Source organism: Muscardinus avellanarius (assembly GCF_963383645.1).
Source record: "Muscardinus avellanarius genome assembly, chromosome: X".
In the NCBI taxonomy this organism is placed as follows: domain Eukaryota; kingdom Metazoa; phylum Chordata; class Mammalia; order Rodentia; family Gliridae; genus Muscardinus; species Muscardinus avellanarius.
The window spans coordinates 170,019-197,763 of record NC_137792.1 but is presented as its reverse complement, the minus strand read 5'-3'; the positions used below and the strand labels follow the sequence as shown (position 1 = coordinate 197,763).

Sequence of the window (27,745 nt, the reverse complement as noted above, 5' to 3'; positions counted from 1 at the left end):
TTTTGGCATGTTTTTAGCCAAGAGACCCTCGGCCCCTCAGCGGGACCCTGTCTCCGAGATGAAAAAACGACAAGATGGAGGCAGGTCTTTTGGGTCCGGGGTCTCCTCTGCCATCCGGGTCCTCTCGGGTCTGGGGTCCCCCCCTGTCAGTCATCGCGCTCCCGGGTCGGGGGTCGCTTCCGGTCCGCGCGGCGCATGCGCAGACGATGCTGCGCGGGCTGGCGGCGGCCTGGGGCGTCTACACCGCCGGCCTGGCCGTGTTGCTGGCGCAGCTGCTGCGGCGCTGCCGCGGGGGCTTCCGGGCGCCGGGTCAGGGGTCGGGGGTCGGGGGTCGGGGGTCGCGGGCGGGGCCGGGGTCGCGCGTCCCGGGAGGGGGGGGCGCGAGGGTCGCGCGGGGCCAGGGCGGGGCCGAGGAGCTCGGGGGGCCTGGAAACCCCCAGGGCGCGGGGAGCCTGGAAACCGCCGGGAGCGGCGCCCCCCGCCCCCGGCGCCCGAGCCCCGGACCCCGCGCCCACTTCCGGTCGCGGGATCGCGGAGTGGGGGATGGGGAGCCTGGAAACAGCTTTTTTCTTTTCTTTTTTTTTTCTTTCTTTCTTTAGCTCTTTTTTTTTTTTTTTTCCCCCAGGAGTCTACCCGGGGCTGTTTTATTTTTAATTTTATTTTATATATTCTTATGTTGATATTTAACCCGGGGCTAGATATTTATATTTTCTATATTTATACTGTTTATATTTTCTATATTTATTTTTTAATATTTCATATTAATTTTCCTATATTTTAATATTTATATTTCACGTTAATCTTCCTATTTGTTAGCATTTATATTTCATATTAATTTTCCTATATTTTAATATTTATATTTCATATTAATTTCCCTATATTATAATATTTATATTTCACATTAATTTTCCTATTTGTTAGTATTTATATTTCATATTAATTTTCCTATATTTTAATATTTATATTTCATATTAATCTTCCTATATTTTAATATTTATATTTCACATTAATTTTCCTATATTATAATATTTATATTTCACATTAATTTTCCTATTTGTTAGTATTTATATCTCATATTAATCTTCCTATATTTTAATATTTATCTCACATTAATTTTCCTATTTGTTAGTATTTATATTTCATATTAATCTTCCTATATTTTAATATTTACGTTTCACATTCATTTTTCTATATTTTAATATTTATATTCCATGTTAATTTTCATATTTTTAATATTTGTATTTCGTACTAATTCTCACGTTTATTTTGACATTCATTTCGTATTTGGAAACGAGGCCGCAGGGAGGTGCCGAGGGTCTCGCGACCCCGACGCAATATTTCAGCGGCTTTACGGATTTGCAGTCGGGGCCCCCGTCCTGCTGGAGGGGGAAAAAAAATATAATTTTTTAAATAATTTTTTCAAGTATTAAATAAAAAAAAATTTAAAAATATTTCAAATTGCAAACTCGGCCGGGTGCGGGTGAAGCCTTTATATTTTATTATCGTTATGATAATTATTATTATTGTCGTTATTGATTGTCATTATTGCCATCGCTATGGTAATTAGCATCGTCGTCGTCCTCACTGCCGTGGTTTTAGTTATGATTAATATTATTCTCATCCCCTCCGCGCTCCTTTTTTCCAAATTCCCTGTTTCCGCGCGGGTCCCCGCGGGCGGCCGAGGGTCTCTGCCGGGATGGGAGTCCGGCCTCCACGCCGCCGGCCTCCCGCGGCGGCCTCCCCCGGCCCAGTTTTTTTCCTTTTTCCCTTCCCGCGCTCTCCCCGCCGCCATTTCTGCGTTTTCACTCCATTTCTCTGTCTCCCGCGCAGTCCTCCCGCCGCAGCCCGGCCGCGTGGCCGTGGTCACGGGCGGCGCCGAGGGCCTCGGGCTCAGCACCGCGCGCCAGCTCGCCCGGCTCGGCATGACCGTCGTCATCGGTGAGGCCGCGCGGGGTCACGGGGTCACGGGGTCACGGTCACCGCCGACCTCTGACCTCCGACTTCCGACCTCCGCCACCCCCAGTGCCCTCTGCCTGCTCTGGGTTCTCAGGGTCGTTTAATTGATGTAATCAGAGTATCTTTACTTAAAGCGTTTATACATATTTGATCGGAGTATTCATATTTATATATATTTATTTAATTGTTTATATTTACTTATAAATATGAATGACTTAATATTTAAGACTTATATTTAATGTTTGTTTATATTTATCAAAGAATGTATATGTTTAACCAAAGTATTTATATTTATATATATTTATTTAATTGTTTATATTTACTTATAAACATGAAGGATGTAAATATTAAGTCTTATATATAAATATTATATAAAAATATATATAAATCTTAATATAGATATTAAGACTTATATATGACTTATATATAAATATTAAGACTTATATATAATCTTGTTTATAGTTATCAAAGAATATATCTATTTAATCAAAGTATTTTTATGTTATTTTTATTTAATGATTTATATTTATAAATATGAATAAGTTAATATTTAAGACTATATTTAATATTTGTTTATATTTATCAAAGAATATATATTTAATCAAAGTATTTATATTTATGTTATATTTATTTATATTTACTTATCAATATGAATAACTTGATATTTAAGACTTATATTTAATATTTACTTATATTTATCAAAGCATTTATATTTACATAATCAAACTATTTACATGTATGTTATTTATACTCATTTATATTCATTTATAAATATGAATCATTTAATATTTATTTATATTTATCAATGTATTTGTATTTAATTATATTCATTTATAAATATGAGTGATTCCATATTTATATTTAACATATATTTATCAATGTCTTTATATTTATTTAATCAAAGTATTTATATTATTTAATTATATTATCTATATTTATTAATGAATATGAATAACTTAATGTTTAATATTCCTATTTATTTATATTTATTAAAGTATTTATATTTATTTTATTATATTCATATTTACTTTATTAAATTATTTGTTTATATTTCTTTGTAAATGAGTAATTTAAAGTTTAATGTTTATATTGAATATTTCTATTGAATATTTCCCGGGTCCGCGTTTGTGTCTTTTCAGCCGGAATCAATGAAGACAAAGCGCAGGCCGCCGTCAGGAAAATCCGAGAGGAGACGGCCAACGACAGGGGTGAGCGGCCGCCCTGGGGGCTCGGGGGGCGCCCCAAAATATATGTGCATATAAATATATAAATATTGTCTTTTAACCTTTTTTAAAAAAGAAAAAAAGGCCGGGCGCGGTGGCGCACGCTCGTCATCCCGGCATTTGGGAGGCTGAGACGGGAGGATCGCGGTTCGAGGCCGGCCTCCGCTACTTAGAGACCCTCGGCCACTCAGCGAGACCCTGTTTCAAAATTTTAAAAATAAATAAATACGATAAAGGATAAAAGTGAGGTCTGGGGGGTGGAGCTCCGTCCGAGGTCAAGAGCCCCTGGGTTCCATCCCCAGGACCTCAAAAAATATATCTAAAAATTAAAATATAAATAAATAAATATAAATATATATATAAATAAATATACAAATATATATACAAATAAATACAAACAAATAAGTAAAAACTAAAACATTTGAATTGGTGCTTATATGAAATTTCATTAAATTTAAATTAAAAATATAAAAATTGGGGATTAAACAGTGTTCTACCTCCAGGCTACATCCCCAGCCCTATTATTATTATTATTATTATTATTATTATTATTAATTATTTTTCTTCTCCCCCAGTGGAATTTTTATACTGCGACCTGGCTTCCTTGGCGTCCATCCGGCAGTTTGTCGAGAACTTCAAGAAGAAGAAAATCCCGCTCCACGTCTTGATTAATAACGGTACGTTCGGGGGAAACGCCTAAAAACCAGATTATAAATATATATGTATATATTCAATTATTTATATTCAGTTATATATTATACGTATTCAATTATATATTATATATTGAATATATTCAATATATGTATATTCAATTTTATATCTATATTGTATATATCCTCTCTATATTGAATATATATATATATATACTCAGTATATATATTCAATTTTCTTTTTCTCTATTGTTAATGTTATTGATTTTTCTGTATTAGGGTATGAGGATATTTATTTTATTTTATTTTATTTATTATTTTTGTGCTGGGGATGGAACCCAGGGTCAATCGACCTCCCACCTCCACCCCCAGCCCTATTTTTTATTCCTTATTTTGAAACCGGGTCTCACTGAGTGGCCGAGGGCCTCGCTAAGTAGCTGAGGCTGGAGGCTGGCGGGTTGGAGGCCTCTTAGCAAAGAGACCCTCGGCCACCTAGCGGGACCTTGTTTCCATATAAAAAAGTAAAATAGGCCTGGGGGTATCGCACAGATGTAGAAGGGCCCTGTTCTACACACACAAATAAATAAATAAATAAAATAAAATAGTTATCCTGAACTGTCCACATTAAGAAGGTCCAGTCAGGAACTTCTCCAGCCAAAGTATTTAAATACATAGAACCAGAGCTGTAGTAAATGTACCCAAAAAAGACATTTTTATTTTATTTTTTATATTAATATTATTATTTTGTTGTTTTGTTGTTTATTATTATTATTATTATTATTATTATTATTTGGTAGAAAGGAACACCTCGCTTCGGCCCCGAGTCTGAACACAGAGAGGAAAATTACTAGTGAAATAAAAACGGTAGTTAGATATCGCGGGCGAAAACTGTGCACCCTCAGAGAACGCTGCGCCGCGTCAGTCCCATTTATTTCTAGAAAGTTCTGAGGGCGGAAGGACGGGGCCGGGGACTCGACTCGGCCACGTGACAAAATTGCTCCCGGATCCACCCAGATAACGTGGAAACATTTTTCCAGCATCTCTGTCTCTTTAGCTACTTTGGGTGGTGAGATGTCATTTCTTTGACCTTTGACCCCTGGGTGCCGAGGTGACCTTTGATCCCTAGGCGGTGATGTAACCTTTGACCCCTGGGTGGTTAGGTAACCTTTGACCTCTGAGTGGTGAGGCGCATTTCCTTGACCTTTGACTTCTGGGTGGTGAGATGACCTTTGACCTCTGGGCCATGAGGCGCATTTCTTTGACCTTTGGCTTCTGGGTGGTAAGATGACCTTTGACCTCTGGGTGGTGAGGTAACCTTTGACCTCTGGGGAGACGCATTTCTTTGACCTTTGACCTCTGGGTGGTGAGGTAACCTTTGACCTCTGGGTGGTGATGTGCATTTCTTTGACCTTTGACCTCTGGGTGGTAAGATGTCCTTTGACCTCTTGGCCAGGAGGCGCATTTCTTTGACCTTTGACTTCTGGGTGGTAAGGTGACCTTTGGCCTCTGGGTGCTCTGGTGCTTTTCTTTGAGGTGAGGTGGCCTTTCTTTGACCTTCGACCTCTGGATTGTGAGGTGGCCTTTCTTTGACATTTCTTTGACCCGAGCCACGTTGCCTTCGTCCGTCCGTCAGAGCGGGTCCGTCTCCCGAGATCTCACAGGGGCCGTTCGGGTTTTCCTTTTCATCTCAATTTATCTTTATTTTTTTTTCCATAAGAGGCCGGGGGTGATACGTGGGAAGAGACGACCTTTCAGGGTCGAGGTTTGGGACGTGGCCGTCTTTAAGGCCGCTGCTCAGTCCACACCCTGGGCGTCAGGACGTGGGCACATTTTATTTAATTAATTTATTTATTTATTCACTTATTGCTGCTGGGGCTGGAACCCAGGGGCATTCCACCTCCTGCCCTATTTTTTATTCTTTATTTTGAAACCGGGTCTCACCGAGTGGCCGAGGGCCTCGCTAAGTAGCCGAGGCCGGCCTCGAACCGCGGTCCTCCCGTCCCAGCCTCCCGAGTGCCGGGATGACGAGCGCGGGCCCACCACGCCCGGCTTATTTTCATTTAATTTTATTTTTTTACCCTTACAGAGAGCGATCCAGGCCTCGCCAACGCTAACTCTATCAGACATGAAATGTTATTTTTATCTGCTAACTCGTCTAAAAATAAAGGCAGCTGGCCGGGTTCCGCCGCCCCAGGAATCCCCGCCCGGTGTCCCCGGGTTTATCCAGCTGGCGCTTTACTTATTTATTTCTGGCGCCTGGACACGGACTCGTGTTTAATCTCTGTCAGATTTCTTCTCGTAATTCCAGCGGGGGGATTTCTCAAGATGGAGAACAGCTAAAGATGATCTCCCCGATCAAAGCAAAACAAAAACAAATTAAATTAAAATTAAAATAATAAATAATGAATAATAATTAATTGATTAAAAAATAAAACTAAAATCTATCAACATGCCGGGACCGTGGTGGCGACGCTGCCCGTCATCCCAGGACTCGAAAGGCCAAGACTGGAGGCCGCAGGGTGGAGGCCGGCGGCCTCAACCCTGAGCAGAGACCCTCGGCCACCTACTGAGACCCTGTTTGAAAATAAAAAATATATATATAATAGGGCTGGGGTTGTAGATTAGAGGTCAAGAGACCCTCAGCCACTCAGTGAGACCCTTAAATTATTATTATTATTATTATTATTATTATTTAGTTATGATATTATTATTATTATTGTGCAGGTCTCACTGGGTAGCTGAGGGTCTCTGACATTGATAGTTATAATAATAATATTATTATTATCATTATTATTAGCCAGGTCTTACTAGGTGGCTGAGGGTCTCTGACATTGATAGCTATAATAATAATAATGTTATTATTAATATTATCATTATTATTAGCCAGTTGTCACTGGGTGGCTGGGGGTCTCTGATGTTGATACTTATGATGCTATCATTATTATTTTTATTATTATTATTTATTATTATTATTACTTTTATTCTAAGGCAGGTCTTGCCAGGTGGCTGAGGGTCTCTTTGATGTTTATTGATACTTATGATATTATTATTTTATTATTATTTTTCTAAGGCAGGTCTCACTGGGTGGCTGAGGGTCTCTTTGACATTGATAGTTATGATACATTTATTATTATTATTATTATTTTCTGACATTCCTTGATACTTTTATTATTTTTTTTTCTAAGGCAGGTCTCACTGGGTGGCTGACGGTCTCTGTTGTCGTTATTATTATTGTTATTATTATATCATTCTCTGGCTTTCACTGATGGTTTTATTATTATTATTAATTATAATTATTATGCTGTTCATTGACACCTTTATTATTATTATTATTATTATTATTATTATTATATTATCATTCTCAGGCAGGTCTCACTAGGTGGCTGAGGGTCTCTGTTGTTATTATTATTATTATTATTATTATTATCATTATTCTCAGGCAGGTCTCACTGGGTGGCTGAGGGTCTTTTTGACATTGATAGTTATGATACATTTATTATTATTATTATTATTTTCTGACATTCCTTGATACTTTTATTATTTTTTTTTCTAAGGCAGGTCTCGCTGGGGGGCTGAGGGTCTCTGTTGTCGTTATTACTGTTATCATTACCAGTCATTTTCCGGCCGTCGCCGATGGTCTTGTTATTGTTCCGATGATGACGACTTCACCCCTCCCGGCAGCGGGCGTGATGCTGGCCCCGCGGAGCCCGACGGCCGACGGCTTCGAGCGGCACCTGGGCGTCAACTTCCTGGGCCACTTCGCGCTGACGTCGCTGCTGCTGGACGCGCTGAGCGGGGCGCCCGGGCGCTGCGCACGCGTGGTCACCGTGGCCTCCGCCACGCACTACGTGGCCAGCCTCGACCCGGACGACCTCCAGGGCAGGTGCGCCGCCCCCGGCCTCCACCGGCCTCCGCCGGCTCGGCCTCCCTGCCTCCCTTTAAAAAATAATTCAGTGTTTTTTTTTTTAACATTTAAAGAAGTTTATTAGAAAGATAGAAATACAGAAAAATAGAAACGCGGCCCCACGCCAGAGCGGCCTGGGGGGGGGGGGCGACTCGAAATGAGCACGCCCGAAGTTGATTGAATTTTTAACACTGGGCGCGGAGCCCGCGCGCGCGTTCCGCCCCCGTTTGCTTTTATTTTTTGTTATTTTTAAAAACAGGGTCCCGCTAGGTGGCCGAGGGTCTCTGTGCGTGGTGGTCGAGGCCGGCCTCCACCCCGCCGGCCTCCAGCCTCGGCCTCCCGGGGCCCGAAATGACCAACGTGCAATAGACATGGACCCCGGGGGTCGTTTTACCTCTGAGATGCACGCCCAGGGCTTTTAAATAAATAAAAAATAAAAATAATAATAAATAAAATAAAAATAAAAATAAATAAAATAAAATATAAAATAGGTCTGGGAGTGTAGCCCGGAGGTAGAAGGGCTTCCAGGAACCCCAGGACCACCAAAATAATATATAAATAAATTAAATTAATAATAAAATAAAAAATAAAGGTCTCACTGAGTGGCCGAGGGTCTCTGTGCTAACCTGCTGACTCAGAAAACAAGGTTTAGCATACAAAATAGGATAAATAAAATAGAGACTGAAATAAAAGATGATGGAAATACGCAAAATACAATAAAATAAAACCATAGTGTAAAATAAGAACCACATAGGATATAAAATAGAGTAAAATACACACCAGTATAAGGTAAGACGGTAAAAATATGTAAAACGCAGTCAAAGGAAACATGGAACGGTACGAAATGAAAATATATAAAATGAAATAAGATGCCTGGCGCGCCTGACGCCCGGAGGCCGCGAGCTGGAGGCCGGCCTCGGAGCTCAGCTGCGCCGCAGAGACCCTCGGCCACCCAGTGGGACCTTTTTTTTTTAATTTTTTTTTTAATTAAGAGTATTTACGTAGGGTCTTAATTTTAAAAAATTAAATATAAATAAATGAAATAAATATAAATAAATTAAACTGTCGCCGACCCCCGCAGCCGCGGCTACTCCGCGCACGGCGCCTACGCCAGCAGCAAGATGGCGCTCGTGCTCTTCACCTACCGCCTGCAGCGCCTGATGCGCGTGCGCGGCCTCCGGGCCACGGCCAGCGCCGCCGACCCCGGCGTGGTGGACACCGACCTCTACCGCCACGTCTGCTGGCCCGTGCGCCTGGCCAAGCGGCTCTGCGGACGCCTGCTCTTCAAGGTCAGCGGGCGGAGTACTAGGCGCCAGGGAACAAGGGAAGGGCGCGCGCGCGCGCGCGGCCGGGAGGAGGAGTAGGCGCTGGAGAAGAGGGATAGCGGAAGCGGCAGAGTGGAGTACTAGGCGCTGGAGAAAAAGGAAAAGGAAGCGGACGCGGCCGGGAGGAGGGGTAGGCAGGAGGGGAAAATGAAAGCGGAAGCGGCTAAGTGGAGCATTAGGCGCTAGAGAACAAGGAAAGGACGCGCACGCGGCTGGGAGGAGGAGTAGGCGCTGGAGAAAAGTGCTAGCGGAAGCGGCAGAGTGGAGTATTAGGCGCTGGAGAAAAGGGACAGGAAGTGGGTTTTTCTTCCCTCTTCGCGAGCTGACGGACCCGGCTCCCCCGCAGACCCCCGACGAGGGCGCCTGGACGTCGGTCTACGCCGCGGCGTCCCCGGAGCTGGAGGGCCGCGGCGGCCTCTACCTCCGCGACGAGGAGGCCGCGCGCTCGCTGCCCGCCACCTACGACCTGGAGCTGCAGGAGCGGCTGTGGGCCGAGAGCTGCCGCCTCACGGGCGTCCCCGACGTCGCCGCCACCGTCCTGTGAGGCCGGGTCCTGAGCCTCCGGTGGAGGCCGCGAGCCTCAACCCGGCGCCATTCACCTCGCGTAAACCCAGAGTGCCTAATCGTCGCCGCCGCTATTTTCCTTTTCCTTTTTCCCGAGCGCGTATGTTTCCTTTCCCCCATTTTTTTTCCTGGGTGCGTATGCTGCCAGACACTAAGCATTCTCGGGAGGCTGAGACGGGAGGCTGGTAGGTTGGAGGCCTTTTATTTATTTTTTCATACTGGGGATTGACCCCCAGGGTCATTCGACCCCTGAACTCCGCCCCCAGCCCTATTTTTCATTCTTTATTTTGAAACCGGGTCTCGCTGAGTTGCCGAGGGCCTCGCCAAGTAGCCGAGGCCGGCCTCGAACCGCGGTCCTCCGGTCTCGGCCTCCTGGGTATATATAGACACGTACCACCACGTCCCTTCTATTTTTATTTTAATTTTATTATTTTTAATTTGGAGACAGGGTCTCACTGAGTGGCCGAGGGTCTCTGCCCCGCGAATTTCCCACCTCCGTGTTTTATTGTTTTATTTTACGGTCTTTTAAACGATCCTCCGCCTCTGTTTTTTCGTGTTTTCCCCCCTTGGTTGCATCCGGGGACTTTGAGCGGCTTCCGTGGGAATAAAAAAAAAATAAAAAAATAGAAGAGTATTGCTTACTTACAAGATGTTTGCGTGCTTACTTTAATTTCATCATTATTATTATTATTATCATTATTATTAATCTTGGCAAAGAGACCCTCAGCCACTCACTGGGACCCTGATTCCAAATAAAGAATAAAATTTAGGGCCGAGGAGGTCAAATTCCATCCTCATCCCTGCAAAAAAGTTAAAAATTAAAAACAGGGTCTCGGTCGGTGGCTGAGGGTCTCTGCCTCCTAGTCCTATTTTATTTTATTATTTTTTAAAATTTGGAAACAGAGTCTCAGTAGGTGACTGAGGGTCTCTGCCTCCCAGCCCCATTTTATTTTATTTATTTTATTTTATTTTATTTGTAAACCGGGTCGCAGTGGGTGGCTGAGGGTCTCTGCCTCCTACTTTCATCTTATTTTATTTTATTTGTAAACAAGGTCTCCGTAGGTGCCTGAGGGTCTGTACTCATCGCCGACAGAGCTCTCGAAAATTTATTTTTTAATAAAAATTTTTTTTTTTTTTTTTTTTAATCCCTGATCCCAGGTGACTCGGCCCCCGGGCAGAGACCCTCAGCCCCTCAGTGGGACCCTGATTCAAAAATTAAAATAAAATAAGGGCTGTGGGGGCGGCTTGGAGAAACATGGTCCCCAAAACACACACACAGAATTAAAAATTAAAAATCGATGATTTTTCCGGCAGTGGCCCGGGTTTATATTCCCAGCATTTTGGAGGCTGGGACGGGAGGACCGCGGTTCGAGGCCGGCCTCCGCCACTCAGCGAGGCCCTCGGCAACTCAGTGGGACCCGGTTTCAAAATAAAAAGATAGGGCTTAGATAGAGCTAGAATAAAATAAAAATAAATTTAAAAGAAAAATAAAAATAGGGTTCCAACCCTAGTACTGCAAAATAATAATAATAAATATAATAATAATAATAATAAAATAATAAATTAAAAATAAATTAAAAATAAAAATAGGCCTGAGGGTGCAGCTCGGAGGTAGAAAGAATGCTCCTGGGTTCCAACCCTAGTACTGCAAAATAAATAAATGAATAAAATAAAATAAAAATAAATTTAAGATGAAAATTAAAACAGGGCTGGGGGGGGTGCAGCTCGGAGGTCGCATGCCCCCGGGTTCCGTCCCCAGGACCGCAAAAAAAATAAAATAAAAAATAAATAAATGAAAATTAAATGAAATGTTGGGCTTAAAAAGCAAAGTTAATAAGATTTCTGAGCTTTCTGCAAACCCGGCTTCAAAACAGACATCTGGCTCTCTTCCTTTCCCGAATTCAGATTAATCTCGCGCAGGACAAGGATTTATTTTCGTTCAAAGAAACCAGGATTAAAATGATAATAATAATAATAAAAACTCAGAAAACGCTCCTGAAAAATTCTTCCCACAAAGCATAGCGCCATCTGTTTATTTATTTAATTATATATATATATATATATATTTTTTTTTTATCGTGACAGGGTCCTGCCGAGGTGCGAGGGCGCGAAGCCGACACCCAGCAATAAATAATAAAAATAATAAAAGTAAAAAGTGTTTTCTGAGCCTTGGGGGTGGGGGGGCGTGATCCGGGCACAGGGGAGGCCGAGACCGGAGGACCGCGGTTCGAGGCCGGCCTCCGCCGCTCAGCGAGACCCTCGGCAGCTCAGCGAGACCCTGTTTCAAAATAATGAATAAAAAAAAAAAAAACAGGGCCGGCGGTGGAGCTCGGAGGCCGAATACCCGGCACCGCAAAAAATAAATCCATAAATAAAAATTTTAAATATTAAATTAAATAAAAAAATAAAGAATAAAAAAACAGTGCCGGGGGGTGGGGCTCGGAGGCCGAATGCCCAGCACTACAAAATAAATAAATACATAGATATAAATATAAATAAAAATAAATAAAAATTAAAAATAAAAAATAAAATAAAAAAGAATAAAAAATAGGGCCGGGGGTCGAAAGCCCCCTGATACGGCAAAAAATAATAATAATTTTTTAAAAGGGTCTTTTAATTCATTTATTTTTTTTTTTTTTTTTGTAGACTGAGCAGAAAAAGAAGAGACACAGGGTGGATTTTAATTGTCAGGTCGAATTAGTGTCAAATTAGGCGAGAAAATCCGTGGCTGTGAAAATCCAGCTGGAAAAATAAATAAATACAAATAAAATAAATAAATGGGTTAAATTTCCTCGGCCGCGCGGGGAGTCTGTGAAAAGCCCAGAGCTTTGAAACCAGCTGGGAAAAAATATATATATTTATATATAATATTTATATATATTAATATTTATATCTCACATGTTATAATATTTATATATGAACATTCATATGTAATATAATATTTATATATAAACATTTATATGTAATATAATATTTACATATATTAATATTTTTATATATAATATATATTATATATATACCGGGAGTCGGTTGTTTGCAAATGAAAAAATAAATAAATAAATAAAAAGAAAAAAACCCTAAGACGCCGTCTGTGTTATATTCTGTGAATTCTCTTTTTGTAAAGGAGGTGTCTGACTCTCTCTTTCCTTTTATTTTATTTTCTGGACTAAATATTAAATTCGGGCACATTCCTACCTCCCGGCTGCACCCCCGGCCCTATTTTATTCCGTGTTTATTTTTGGTCCTAAATATTAAACTTCCGGCCCTCTTTTATATTTTATTTTATTTTATTTTATTTGTTTAATGTGGAAGCACAGGTCCCGCCGGGCGGCCGAGGGTCTCTTTGCCGCGGGGTCGAGGCCGGCCTCCGTCCCGCCGGCCTCCTGCCTCGGCCTCCCCGGGCTCGGAAAGACAGGAAAAATAAAAATAGGCCTGAGAATCGAGTCTAGGGTCCCTATTCGCATTAGAAATTCGCTTTTACAAATAAAATCACGCGTCGGAGCACTACTAGGGCAAGAAAAGGGAGGCGCTCTCCATCTATCTGGAAGGATGCCTCTGTGGACCCAATCCCGACACACTGAATCTGACCGGTAACCAAAAAAAAAAAAAAAATTTTTTCTTTTAACCTGCATAAAATTGGTTTTGAAAGGAGGAAGAGAAAAAAGGAAAAAAAAAAAGAAAGAAACAGAAAGGAAATAAGGAAAAGAAAAAGAAAAGAAAATTATTTTCAGGACACGAGCGCCCCCTACAGGCCGAGAAGCAAAACGCGTTTCCAATTTTTTTTTTTTTTTTTTTTTTTAATTTCGAGGCCCCAATTTCGTGTTGAAAACAGGACGAGACCCTCGGCAGCCCAGGACAGACCTTTTTTTTTTTATATAAAGCGGCCCAGCCTCAGGGATTTTCCTCCAGCGATAGTAAAGTGACTAATAAACCTCCACCCAGCTGCCACCGGCCCCGCGGCACAGGGGTCAGTATATATAATTTATATATATTCCCCACACTCAAAACTATCCATCTAGTGGGCAAATTCTAACGACATTCATTTTATTTTATTGTAAATGGGATTTACAAAAGCGTTCCTTGAGCGAGTGTAATTACACGCGCAGACAGGGCTGTCATTTTTTTTTAATTGTCATTTTTTGTTGTTTGAAATCCAGCCCCACCAAAAAAAAAAAAAAAAAAATTGGGTTCAGCAAATGGCATTTATCGAATAGACATTTGAAATGCGTGGGAATCCGAGACGCAATTTCAAGACAGGCAAAAAAAAGAAACAAAACATATATATAGATAGATAGATATAGACATAGATATATTCTTAAGTGATTATTCAGGACCTCAAGTGAATGTATAAAAGACTCCATCGAGGCTGGTCTGGACGCGAACTCTGACCCCGTGTGACCTTGTGATGCTGTCAGGTCGGAGGCCATCCCAGACGTGAACTCTGACCTCCGTGTGACCTTGGGAGGCTGTCAGGTGGGAGGCCATTCCAGACGTGAACTCTGACCCCGTGTGACCTTGGGAGGCTGTCAGGTCGGAGGCCATCCCAGACGTGAACTGTGACCCCGTGTGACATGAACTCTGACCTCCGTGTGACCTTGGGAGGCCATCCTAGACTCAAACTCTGACCCCGTGTGACCTTGGGAGGCTGGCAGGTCGGAGGCCATCCCAAATGTGAACTCTGACCTCCGTGTGACATGAACTCTGACCTCCGTGTGACCTTGGGAGGCATCCTAGACTCGAACTCTGACCCCGTGTGACCTTGTGAGGCTGGCAGGTCAAAGGCCATCCCAGACGTGAACTCTGACCCCGTGTGACCTTGGGAATGAGGCCGGGCTCAATCCGGGCTACCAAAATAAATAAAATATAGTTTGAAAAAAAAAAAAAAAAAGACATTCCCTGCCCGGAGCTGCGGTCTGAGCACGTGCAGGTGCCCGGGTCTGACAAGGACACCAGGGGACACACAAAAAACACCAGAAATCAAATAAAACTGACCGACGTCGGGAAAACTTCGCATCAGAATTTTTTTTTCAAAAAAAAAAGCTCTCAACACCTTTCGGCGAAGGGATTCTACCCAGGGCCAGAAAAAATAAAAATAAGAAAAATAAAAATTAAATTTAACTTGTATATCCTCCCCTCGAGTCTTGTATTCCAATCTGATATATGATTACGACGCGCCAATTAAAATATTTATCAAAAAAGAAGTTATTGCAGATTCGGAAGGAAAAACAAAACCTTTCTCTCTATCATAAAAATAATAATTTTTATAATTATATATCTGATATTTAAAGTGCCTGGAGAAAGATGATCAGAATCCACAGAAGGATTTTTTTTTTTTTTTTTTTTAGCAAGAAGCAGGAGGCCGGCAGGGTGGAGGCCGGCCTCGGCCCCGGGACCGAAGAGACCCTCGGCCACTCACCCAGACCTTATTTCAAATTAAAAATAAAATGGGGCTGAGACCCTCAGCCACTCAGTGAGACCCTGTTTTTGAAATTAAAAACTAAAATAGGGCTGGGGGTGTAGCTCAGAGAAGAAATGCCCCTGGGTCCCATCCCTAGGAATAATAATAATAATAATAATAATAATAATAATAATAAATAATCAAGTAAATAAATAAATTCCCTCCCACAGTACCGCAAATAATAATAATCAAATAAATAAAAATTAAAATAGAAAGAGTAAAACACAGGGCTGGGGGGTGTCGTGCAGAGGGAGAAAGCCCCGGTCCCCAGGACCACAAATAAACAGAAAAAGGAGAATTTACACTAAGGAGAAACTTATTTGTGAAACAGACACCGAATCGTGCATCCATACGGACCCGTAATGTATTCGTCTCGCGATTTTCCCATCTGGCCGCGCGCGCGTGTTTGCAAATAAACACAGACGGCGAGGCGTAGCTGTTTTAAGATCCATATGTGTTTATGGGTTATCGATCTCTGCAAACAGAGAAATGCAAATTTATGGAGATGAGAGGAAAAGGAGTCCCGTTTTTTTTTCCCCCCCCACCGGGATTTGAACAGACATCGAAAGAATTTGGAAAAATTAATTCATAAAAATGATCCCGCCTGACAGCCCGGCGAGTCAGGAGGCCGAGGCGGGAGGCTCGCAAGCCCGAGGCCAGCCTCCGCGATTCAGTGAGACCCGGCCTCAAAAGTAAAAATAAAAGCCAGCCTGTCGGGGGGCCGCGGCCTGCGATCCCAGGACTCGGGAGGCCGAGAACGGAGGCCGGCGGGGTGGAGGCCGGGTTCGGACACCGAGCACAGAGACCCTCGGCCACTCACTGAGGCCCTGTTTTCAGTTTTAAAAAATTAATATAAAAGAGGTCAGGGAGTGCAGCCCTGGTGTCCAGGAGCACCAAATATAAATAAATAAAAATAAATAAATAAACAAATAAATAAATAAAATAAATATTTTTTATTTTAATTGTTTTATTTCCTCCCCTCCTTGCGATGCGCTCAGAGCAGAAAGGACGCGCTTGGGCTCCGCCGTGTCCGCGGCGACGTCAGCAGCGACGACAGCGGGGGCCGCGGCGTCATATAGGCCCCGCCCCGGAAACCAAGCCCCGCCCCCAACACGGCGGCCACGCCCCCGGCAACCACCCCTTAGCAACCAAGCTCCTCCTCCAACATGGCCGCCACGCCCCCAGCAACCACCCCTTAGCAACCAAGCTCTCCCTTCAACATGGCCGCCACGCCCCCCCTCCCCCGCAATCGCCCTTAGCAACCAGGCACCGCCCCAACATGGCCGCCATGCCCCCAGCAACCGCCCCCAGCAACCAAGCCCCGCCCCAAACACGGCTGTCACGCCCCTGGCAACCGCCCCTAGCAACCAAGCCCCGCCTCCAATATGGCTACCACGCTCCAGCAACCGCCCCTAGCAACCAAGCCCCGCCTCCAACATGGCTGCCACACCCCTAGCAACCGCCCTTAGAAACCAAGCTCCTCCTCCAACACGGCTTCTACGCCCCCAGCAACCACCCCTAGCAACCAAGCTCCTCCTCCAACATGGCTGCCACGCCCCCCCACAACCGCCCTTAGCAACCAAGCCCCGCCTCCAATATGGCTGCCACGCCCCAGCAACCACTCCTTAGTAACCAAACTCGCCTCCAGCATGGCTGCCACACCCCTAGCAACCGCCCTTAGAAACCAAGCTCCTCCTCCAACATGGCTGCCACGCCCCCAGAAAACGCCCCTAGCAACCAAGCCCCGCCCCCAACAGGCCGTCACACCCCCGGCAACCACCCCTTATCAACCAAGCTCTCCCTTCAACATGGCCGCCACGCCCCCCCCCCCCCCCCGCAATCGCCCTTAGCAACCAGGCAACGCCCCAACATGGCCGCCACGCCCCCAGCAACCGCCCCCAGCAACCAAGCCCCGCCCCCAACACGGCTGTCACGCCCCCGGCAACCGCTCCTTTGAAATCAAGCCCCGCCTCCAATATGGCTTCCACGCCCCCAGCAACCGCCCCTAGCAACCAAGCCCTGCCTCCAATATGGCTGCCACGCCCCAGCAACCACTCCTTAGTAACCAAACTCGCCTCCAAATTGGCTGACACGCCCCTAGCAACCGCCCTTAGAAACCAAGCTCCTTCTCCAACACGGCTGCCACGCCCCCAGCAAACGCTCCTAGCAACCAAGCCCCGCCTCCAACCAAGCTCCTCCTCCAACATGGCCGCCACGCCCCCCACAACCGCCCTTAGCAACCAAGCCCCGCCTCCAACATGGCCGCCACGCCCCCAGCAACCGCCCCTAGCAACCAAACCCCGCCTCCAACATGACTGCCACACACCCCCAGCAACCGCCCTTAGCACCCAAGCCCCGCCTCCAGCAGGTCCCCGAGGCCCGGGGGGCGGGTCCAGCGCCGCCATTTCCGCTCCGTGCTGGTCCCGCCCGCACAGGACTCTGGGAGAAGCCGCCCATCTTCGTCCTTCTTCATGGCTCAGTGATATTCCTCTGTGCGTCTTGAGATTATTCTGGTTTTTATTCCTTTTGAAAGATTCTGCGGAGCTGGGTGCGGGAGCCCGAGAGGGGCCACGAGGTCTCGCTTCTTTTATTTTTATTATTTTTGGGGGTCTGGGGATGGGGCCCTGGGGCCCTCTACCGCCAAGCCGCGCCCCTGCCCTATTTATTATTCTTTATTTTGAAACCGGGTCTCACTGAGTTGCCGAGGGCCTCGCTAAGTAGCCGAACCCAGCCTCGAACCCCGATCCTCCCGTCTCAGCCTCCCGAGCGCCCGGATGACAAGTGTGCGCCCCCGCGCCCGGCTCGAAAAAATTTAAAAAAAAAAAAGAAATTAATGTTTCGAGACCGGGATAGCGCCCTCGGAAACGGCTCAGTCAAGAAGGAGACGCGGGGCACCCCGATGCCTGCTCTCCAAACCCAGCCGCAAAAACAAATAGAATAAAAAAATAAAAAAGATAAAATAAATAAAATGCATAAAACAAAATAAGTAAATAACGTAATAAATAAAATATAAAGTAAATATAAATACGATATTAAAATTTAAAAAAATAAAAAGATATGGAATAAATATAAATAAAACATAAAAATCAAAGAAAATAAAATATGAAATAAATACAAATAAAATTTTAAAATTAAAAAATTTAAAATGTGAAATAAATAGAAATAAAACATTAAAATTAAAATAAATAAAATATGAAATAAATAGAAAAAAATTAAAATTAAACAAAAATAAATAAAAATAAATAAAAATAGCTGGGCGTGGTGGCGCACGCTTTTCGTCCCGGCGATGGGAGGGGGAGACAGGAGGATGGCGCAGGTTCGAAGCCAGCCGCGCTGACTTAAGAGACCCTGTTTCCAAATAAAAAATATCTAAAATAGGTCTGGGAGTGTAGCCCGGAGAGAGAAGGGCTTCCAGGAACCCCAGGACCACCAAAAATAAAATAAAATAAAATAAATAAAAATAAAAATAAATAAAATAAAATATAAAAATAGGTCTGGGAGTGTAGCCCGGAGGTGGAAGGGCTTCCAGGAACCCCAGGACCACCAAAAAACAAATAACTAAATAATACAAGGAATGGAAAAATAGGGCCCGGGGCGTAGCTCGGAGGTCAGAATGCCTGTGCGTTGGTTCCACCCCCGGGACCGCTGAAAAAATAAATTAATTAAAACAAAAAATAAGGAGACGAGAAGCCCCGCCTTGGGACCGAGCCAGGGGCGAGTGTACCGGTCAGCGGGGACGAGGCGACGCTGCGGTAACAAACATCCCCAGAGCCGAGACCCGGATGGAGACGCGGTTGCTAGGCAACAGCCGCCCTCGCCGGGCCGCCTCCTCTCTCCGACGCGCAGAAAAAGAGAGATGTAATATCCCCGAGTCGCCAAAGCTCGGCACAACCTCCTGGAAATACACGCAGGTGCCTGGGAGGTCGGGGTGCGGCCGAGACCCGCGCGGGACTCGAACCCGGGCCGCGGAGGAGAAGCGAGGGGGCGGCGTGGACGGGCCGCGCCGCGCATGCGCCGCCCTAGGGGCAGCCGAGGCCACGCCCACGCGCCTGGAGTCCTCCCTCTACTCCCAGCCCCGCCCACTCCTACATAATGTCTCACTCCTAGGCCCCACCCACAGCACTAGGCCCCGCCCTGTTCCCAACCCTCACCCTCTTGTAGGCCCCGCCCCCAGGCTTAGTGCCGCCTCTGCAGCTAGGCCCCGCCCCGCTGATGTATTATGTTCACTTCTAGGACCCGCCCACAGATATAGGCCACGCCCACAGGCCTACGCCACGCCCACAGGCCTGGTTCCACCTCGGCTCCCAGCCCTCACCCCCTTCCTATATCGTCTTTACTCCTAGGCCCCGCCCACAGCACTAGGCCCCGCCCATGTGCCTAAGCCACTCCTCTGCTGTTAGGCCCCGCCCACAGCACTAGGCCCCGCCTTATTCCCCACTGTCACCCACTTGTAGGCCCCGCCCCCAGGCTTAGTCCCGCCTCTGCACCTAGGCCCCCCACTACTATAGCACCCACAGGCCGAGGCCCCGCCCTCATGTCTAGGCCTGGCTCCGCCTCTGCTCCTAGGCCCCGCCCCCAGGCCTAGGCCACGCCCACAGCCCTGGCCCCGCCTCTGCTCCCAGCCTTCACCCCATTCCTACATCATCTTTGCTCCTAGGCCCCGCCCACAGACCTAGGCTCCGCCCGCACGTCTAGGCCCCGCCCCTACTCCTAGGCCCCGCCTTCTCCATCACCCACGCCTAGGCCCCGCCCACAGGCTTAGGCCCCGCCCCATTACGAGAGCCTCTCCACCCCGTCCCGCCCTCGGGCCTGGCCCCGCCCCTGCCCCAGCCCCCACCCACTGCGCCGTCGTCAGCACGCCCAGCCCCGCCCACTCCCCGCCCCTCTCTCCCGCGGCTCCCTCCCGCTCCAGGCCACACCCCCGGCGCCGAGGCTCCTCCCCACGTAGACGCCCCGCCCCTGGGCACAGCGCCCCGCCCCGTCTTGGCCACGCCCACACGCCGCCCCGCCCCCTCCACGTCTCACCCCGACGCCTCTAGCTCCACCCACCCAGGCCCCGCCAGGGCTGCGCTCTGTATTTACGAGGCGGCCCCGCCCACCGGGAGGCCCCGCCCACCGGGAGGCCCCGCCCACCGGGAGGCCACGCCCCCGCGGGCACCGGCGCCTCCTCCCCGCAGGCCCCATTGCTCGGCCTCCTCTCTCTCCTCCTTTCTCGTGTTTCCGGGTTTCCTGCCGTTTTGTTTCTCCACATTTTACTATTTTCCCTTTTGCGCCATTTTTAATTATATGTAATTACGCGGCGCAGCGCCCGGCCCTGGTAACCCTCAGCCGGCCTCCCACCTCGCCTTGCGCGCTCTTTAAAGAGAAAATGTTCCCTTTATAAAGTCGCCTTCACTCCAGGGCCCCGCCTTCCGGACCGGCAGTCCTCAGGAGCCGGGGAGGCTGAGCCGGGAGGATCGCGGGTCAGAGGCCGGCCTCGGCCTCCGCCCAGCAGAGACCCTCGGCCACGGGGCGAGACCCTGAGTCAAAATTTACAATGATGATAATAAAAAGCGCAGAGACCCTATTTCAAAATTTAAAATGATAATAAAAATCGCAAAGACCCTCGGCCACTTGGCGAGACCCGATTTCAAAATAAAAAAAAAATAAAAATAAAAAGCGCAGAGACCCTCGGCCACTTGATGAGACCCTATTTCAAACTTTTTTTTTTTTTAAAAAAACTGAAAACTGCAGAGACTCAGCCACTGAGTACGACAGACCCTATATTTCTAAATAATAATAAAAAAAAAATAAAAAAGCGCTCGGAGGAAAAACAACTCAGCCACTTGGCAAAAAGTGGCCACTCGGGGAGACTCTGTTTCCATATTTAAAAAATAAAATTTTAAAATAAAAATTTAAATAAAATTTTAATTAACTAAAGTTTATTTTAATTTTAATTTAAAATAAAATCTAAAATAAAAGTTTAAAATAAAGTAAAATAAAAAATTTAAAACCAAAATAAAAATTAAAAATAAAAATATTATTTAAAAATAAAATAAAAATTTTAAATAAAATAAAATAAAAATTTTAAAAGTAAAATAAAAATTAAAAAATAAAATAAAAAAATTAAAACTAAAATATTATTTAAAAATAAAATAAAATAAAAATTTTAAAAATAAAAGAAAATATAAAATAAAATAAAATAGGGTCGTGCGGTTCGGCGGCCCCTGACTCCGGGATCCCCTGTCTTAAAAATAAGAAGGCCCCGCGGAGCAGCCCGGCTCAGCAGAAGCTCCCTGGTCTGGGGTAAAAATATTTATAAACATCTGCAAAAGAAAGAGGGAGGATCCAGAGGGGCCCCTTCTCCCCGGAGCCCCGCCCCCTTTTTGTTTAAAAACAAAGGTCCCGGCAGGTGGCCGAGGGTCTCATAAAGGCACATTTTTCCGGCGGGAACGTTGTCTCTTCCCGGATCCCGCGGTCCTGCAGCGCCACCTGCCGGTCGCCGCGGGCAGGACTCGGCCCCTAGTGCTCCTCCCGTTGCCGTGGCAACGAGGGGGGCGTGGCGGCCTTGAGAGGGGTTTGGGGGGGGGAAATTTTAAAAACCCGCGTTTTTTTTTTTTTTTTTTTTTTTTGCTGGGATCCGACCCAAGAGCTTCGCACGTCGGGAGTCGGCCCGTGTCCCACGAGCAAAAAAAATTTAATGGAGACTCTTTTTCCCATTTTTTTTTTTTTTTTTTTTTGCACAAAGAGACCCTCCCTGGGCAACTTAATCGAGGCCCCGTTTCCAATTTTATTTTTAAACCAAGAGACCCTCGGCAGCTCAGTTGGGACCCTGTCTCCACTTTTTTTTTTTTTTTTTTTTTAAATAAAGTAGACCTTTTACAATTTTTTTTTACAAAGTTGGGAGCCTGTTTCCCGTCGCCGGGAGTGTGGCTCGGATCGAAAAAACTCCGCTGGTGTTCATAAATAAGGAAAAAAGGAGGCCGATACAACAGCGCCCGGTTTTTTATTCGCTCGCAGAGACCCTCGGCACCCCGGCGAGACCTCTGTTCTTCTTCCTCTCCTCACTTGCGCGCCAGCAGCGCGGTGTAGACGCTCCCGGTGCCGCGCAGCTCGGGCTCCCGGAAGCCGGCGGCGGCCACGAGGCGGCGGAGGCCGGAGGCGGAGCGCGCGCGGCCCTCGGTCTGCAGCAGCAGCAGCAGCGACAGCAGCAGCGCGGGCAGCGGGCCCGGCCCGGCCTCCGCCTCCGCCAGCACCGCCTCCAGCAGCAGCACCGCGCCGCCTGCGGGCGGGGCCCCGTGAGGGCGGGGGTCAGAGTGCGCGGGGAGGGAGGTCAGAGTGCGCGGGAAGGCGAGGTCAGAGTGCGCGGGGAGCGAGGGCAGAGTGCGCGGGGAGCGAGGGCAGAGTGCACGGGGAGTGAGGGCAGAGGTCAGAGTGTGCGGGGCGCGAGGTCAGAGTGCGAGAGAGCGAGGTCAGAGGTCAGAGTGCGGGGTGCGAGGTCAGAGGTCAGAATGCGGGGGAGCGAGGTGAGGGTGCGCTTTGGGGGGTGCGCGAGGTCAGAGTGCACGGAAGTGAGGGCAGAAGTCAGAGTGTGCGGGGCGCGAGGTCAGAGGTCAGAGTGCGGGGGTGCGAGGTCAGAGTGCGCGGGGGGGGGGGCGCGAGGTCAGAGTGCGCGGGGAGCGAGGTCAGAGGTCAGAGTGCCGGGGAGCGAGGTCAGAGTGCGCAGGGAGCGAGGTCAGAGGTCAGAGTGCAGGGGAGCGAGGTCAGAGTGCGGGGGAGCGAGGTCAGAGGTCAGAGTGCGGGGGAGCGAGGTCAGAGTGCGCGGGGCCGGGAGTGATGTCAGAGTGCGCAGGGAGCGAGGTCAGAGGTCAGAGTGCAGGGGAGCGAGGTCAGAGTGCGGGCAGCGAGGTCAGAGTGCCAGAGTGTGAGGGAGCGAGGTCAGAGGTCAGAGTGCACGTGTGCTCTGGAAACCCCCGGGCAGGTGCAGGAGCCGCCCTTCGCCATCCCATCGCCCGGGCCGCGCCCCCCGACCCCTCGCCCCCTACCCGGCGGGCAGGCCCGGTGCACGCGGCGCAGCAGCCGGGCGCACGCGTCGTCGGCCCAGTCGTGCAGGACGCGGGCCAGGATGAACAGGTCGGCGTCGGGCAGCGGGTCTCGGAAGAAATCGCCTGCAGCCGGCGCCGCGCTCAGCTCAGCCCCGCGACCCACCCGCCCGCCCGCCCGCCCCGGGGGGGGGGGGGGGACACCCACCTTCCTGGAAGTCGACCTGGGCGGCGCCCCGGGGCGCGGGGAAGCGCTTGGCCGCCATGCGCACCACGGCGGGGGCGTCGAACACGCGCACGCGGCACTGGGGGTAGAGGGCCGCGCACAGCCGCGCCAGGGCCCCCGAGCCGCCTGGGGGGCGGGGCCGTGTCATCCATCTCGGTGTCCCCCTCCCGCGCCCTCTGACCGCGCCCCGGCCCCGTTGGAGGCCTCAGTGTGGAAACAGGTCCCGCTGAGTGGCCGAGGGTCTCTGCGCGGACGACGAACCCGCCCCGGGCCGCCCGCCCCCCTCCCGACCCCCAGGACACGGGGTCCACCCGGGTCCTCACCGCCGAGGTCGCAGATGCGCGGGAAGCGCGACAGGTCGAAGGCGGACAGCGCGCCGGGGCCCGCCACGCCCCACGCCTCCTGCAGCGCCGCCATGAACCGCAGCTGCTCCGCCTCGGACCTGGGGACCGGACACGGCGTGGAGGAGGAGACGAGGCCCGGGGGAAGAGACCCTCGGCCCCTCGCCCGCGACTCACCTGTAGATGGCGGCGAAGAGCGGCTGCGCGGGCACGCCGAAGGCCTCCAGGTGCTGGTTCCGCCCTTCCCTGGGGGCGGGGACGGGCGCGCTCAGCTCTGGCGCCGGGCCTTTGTCCTGCGCGTATAGTACTCCCGCCTCGAGCTACTCGGATGGGCGCTAGTAGGACCTGGCTTAGTGCCCGGCCTTTTTCCTGGGTGTATAGTACTCCCGCCCTGCGTTACTCGGGGCAGCGCCATGAGGACCCGACGTCGGGGCTCCTCGGAGCACTGTGCGCCTCCCCCAGGGACCCCACCCCCACCTCACGGCCTGGGCCAGGCGGCCCCAGAAGCGGTAGAGCGTCCCCGCCGAGTACAGGAGCAGGTTGCGCTGGGACTTGGGGCCGGCGCGGGCCAGGTAGGTGCGGGCCAGCTCCGTGCTGCGGTAGAGGACTGGGAAGGGGGAGAGGAGAAGGCACAGGAGCCGGGAAAAGGGAAACGAGAAAGAGAGAGAAAGAAAAAAACAAAAAAGAAACGAGAAAAATAAACGAAAAGGAAAAGGAAAATAAATTTAAAAAAAAAGAGAGAAATTTCAAACCACGCACAGAGCTGGCTTTTTCTTTCTCCGTCCACTGCTTGCGTTTTATTTTACTTTCGCCGCGGGGTCATTCTTACCTCGCAGCTACACGCCAGCCTTTATTTTTCTTATTTTGTTTCAAAATAGGGCCTCCTTGAGAGGCCGAGGTTCTCTTCTGTGGTGCGGTCTCAGCCGCTGGCTGAGGCCGGCCTCCAGCCTGAAGCCTCCAGCCTCAATCCCCGGCCTCCGCCCCGCCTCACCTCTGCCCCCGTGCCCTCGAGCCTCAGCTCTGCCCCTTACCCTTCGGCCTCACCTCTGCCCCCGTGACCTCTAGCCTAACTTCTGCCCCCCTTGCCTTCCGAAATCAGCTCTGCCCCCCGTGCCCTCCGGCCTCACCTCTGCCCCCGTGACCTCTGGCCTCACCTCTGCCCCATGACCTCCGGCCTCATCTCTGCCCCCTTGCCCTCCGGCCTCACCTCCGCGCCGGTGACCTCCGGCCTCACCTCTGCCCCCGTGACCTCCGGCCTCACCTCTGCCCCTTGCCCTCCGGCCTCACCTCTGCCCCTTGCCCTTCGGCCTCACCTGTGTCCCTTTCCCCTCTGGCCTCACCTCTGCCCCTTGCCCTTCGGCCTCACCTGTGTCCCTTTCCCCTCTGGCCTCACCTCTGCCCCTTGCCCTTCGGCCTCACCTGTGTCCCTTTCCCCTCTGGCCTCACCTCTGCCCCTTGCCCTCCGGCCTCACCTCTGCCCCCGTGACCTCCGGCCTCACCTCTGCCCCCTTGCCCTCCGGCCTCACCTCTGCCCCTTGCCCTCCGGCCTCACCTCTGCCCCTTTCCCTTGAGCCTCACCTCTGCCCCGTTGACCTCCGGCTTCACCTCTGCCCCCTTGACCTCTGGCCTCACCTCTGCCCCTTGCCCTCCGGCCTCATCTCTGCCCCCTTGCCCTCCGGCCTCACCTCCGCGCCGGTGACCTCCGGCCTCACCTCTGCCCCCGTGACCTCTGGCCTCACCTCTGCCCCTTGCCCTCCGGCCTCACCTCTGCCCCTTGCCCTTCGGCCTCACCTGTGTCCCTTTCCCCTCTGGCCTCACCTCTGCCCCTTGCCCTTCGGCCTCACCTGTGTCCCTTTCCCCTCTGGCCTCACCTCTGCCCCTTGCCCTCCGGCCTCACCTCTGCCCCCTTGCCCTCCGGCCTCACCTCTGCCCCCTTGCCCTCCGGCCTCACCTCTGCCCCCTTGCCCTCCGGCCTCACCTCTGCCCCTGTGACCTCGGGCCTCACCTCTGCCCCTTGCCCTTGAGCCTCACCTCTGCCCCGTTGACCTCCGGCCTCACCTCTGCCCCCTTGACCTCTGGCCTCACCTCTGCCCCTTGCCCTCCGGCCTCACCTCCGCGCCGGTGACCTCCGGCCTCATCTCTGCCCCTTGCCCTCCGGCCTCACCTCTGCCCCTTGCCCTCTGGCCTCACCTGTGCCCCTTTCCCCTCTGGCCTCACCTCTGCCCCTTGCCCTCCGGCCTCACCTCTGCCCCCTTGCCCTCCGGCCTCACCTCTGCCCCCGTGACCTCCGGCCTCACCTCTGCCCCTTGCCCTCCGGCCTCACCTGTGCCCCTTTCCCCTCTGGCCTAACCTCTGCCCCTTGCCCTCCGGCCTCACCTCTGCCACCGTGACCTCTGGCCTCACCTCTGCCCCTTGCCCTCCGGCCTCACCTCTGCCCCTTGACCTCGGGCCTCACCTCTGCCCCTGTGACCTCCGGCCTCACCTCTGCCCCTTGACCTCGGGCCTCACATCTGCCCCCGTGACCTCCGGCCTCACCTCTGCCCCCGTGACCTCCGGCCTAACTGCTGCCCCCCTTGCCCTTCGACCTCATCTCTGCCGCCGTGCCCTCCGGCCTCACCTCTGCCCCGTTGACCTCCGGCCTCATCTCTGCCCCCTTGCCCTCCGGCCTCACCTCCGCGCCGGTGACCTCCGGCCTCACCTCTGCCCCCGTGACCTCCGGCCTCACCTCTGCCCCTTGCCCTCTGGCCTCACCTGTGCCCCTTTCCCCTCTGACCTCACCTCTGCCCCTTGCCCTCTGGCCTCACCTCTGCCCCTTGCCCTCCGGCCTCACCTCTGCCCCCGTGACATCTGGCCTCGCCTCTGCCCCCTTGCCCTCTGGCCTCACCTCTGCCCCTTTCCCCTCTGGCCTCACCTCTGCCCCTTGCCCTCCGGCCTCACCTCTGCCCCCGTGCCCTTCGGACTCCAGCAGCTGGAGGCAGACGCAGGCGTCCAGCAGCAGCTCGGTGCCGTGGGCGGAGGTGCCGAGCTCCGCGGAGATGGCGGCCGCGTCCAGAGGCCCCGGGGCCTCGGCCAGGAGGTCGAACACGCCCAGCTCCGTGGCTGCGAAGACGACCTGGGGGCGGGACGAGGCTCTGCCCTCCCCTGGCCCTGAGGTCCCACCGGGGCCGCCGACCTCTGACCTGCGCCCCCAGGCCCATTTTATCTGGACACGGATCTCCCTGGGGGGCCGAGGGTCTCTTTTCTGAGTGGTTTGGCCGAAGCCGGCCTCCAACTACACCCCATATTTTTATTTTAGGGTCAGGTCTCCCTGGGGGGCCGGGGGGCTGGAGGCGGCGCCCCCTCCTCACCTGGGACACCATGAAGCCCGAGGCGTGCTGGGCGAGCAGGCGGTAGGCCGGGTCCTCGTGCGCGGCGCTCAGCATGTCTGTCTGCCTCTCCGGGTCGGCCTCGAGGACTCCCGGCTCAGTGCTCGCCGCCCCCGACTTATGGCTGCTCTCCCCCGCCCCCAGCGCGCGTCACGGGTTCGAGCCCCGCGTCGGCAGAGACGTCACCGCGCACCCGGGGGGCCGCCGGCTGACGGCAATGGCTGTTCTCGCGTCCTGGAAAAGTCTCAAGGACTAAATCTGAGCCACACGCCCCGGGTGATTTTTTTTTTTCAATTTTTATTTATTTATTTAAAAGAAGAAAAGAATTTTTTTTTTATGTAAACAGGGTCTCGGCGGGAGGCCGAGGGTCTCTGCGTGGGGGGGCAGGAGGTGGTGGGTCTGTGTTTGTAGGAGGGTCTGTCCTGGGTTTTTTTTTTTTTATTTCTTTTTTCTTTTTCTTAATTAGGGCGGGAGGATTAACCCCCCTCGGTCCCCCGAGGCGGCAGGATTTCCCGAGGGCCCTAAGGAGATTACGGGGGGAAGATCCGGGCCCTTCTCAGCCGTGACGCCCGAGCGGCCCCCGAACGCGTCACATTTTATTTTTCTGAATCTTAAAAGACTCAGGGTGACGTGTCGGGGCCTCATCACGGGCAGGAGGAGACTCGACGCTTTTCAGGTTAACCCCGGGCCGGCCGGCGACGCGCCCGGCATC

General features: G+C 50.3%; 2 protein-coding genes across 2 annotated transcripts; one reads left to right on the top strand and one right to left on the bottom strand.

Annotated features, from left to right (window-relative positions):
• Positions 1 to 206: 206 nt before the first annotated feature.
• Positions 207 to 17,089, top strand: DHRSX (dehydrogenase/reductase X-linked; the record flags this gene model as incomplete). Its single annotated transcript, XM_080719537.1, has 9 exons — positions 207 to 309; positions 1,831 to 1,938; positions 3,096 to 3,164; positions 3,755 to 3,856; positions 7,511 to 7,712; positions 8,815 to 9,022; positions 9,405 to 9,598; positions 14,038 to 14,095; positions 16,931 to 17,089. The coding sequence occupies 9 exons, from the start codon at positions 207 to 209 to the stop codon at positions 17,087 to 17,089; spliced, it is 1,203 nt and encodes a 400-aa protein (XP_080575663.1).
• Positions 17,090 to 18,807: 1,718 nt separating this feature from the next.
• On the bottom strand, positions 18,808 to 27,090 carry ASMT (acetylserotonin O-methyltransferase; the record flags this gene model as incomplete). The annotated part of the gene is made up of 8 exons (XM_080719536.1): positions 18,808 to 19,099; positions 22,128 to 22,341; positions 23,105 to 23,227; positions 23,651 to 23,769; positions 23,846 to 23,914; positions 24,146 to 24,275; positions 26,606 to 26,780; positions 27,016 to 27,090. The coding sequence occupies 8 exons, from the start codon at positions 27,088 to 27,090 to the stop codon at positions 18,808 to 18,810; spliced, it is 1,197 nt and encodes a 398-aa protein (XP_080575662.1).
• Between the last annotated feature and the right edge of the window lie 655 nt (positions 27,091 to 27,745).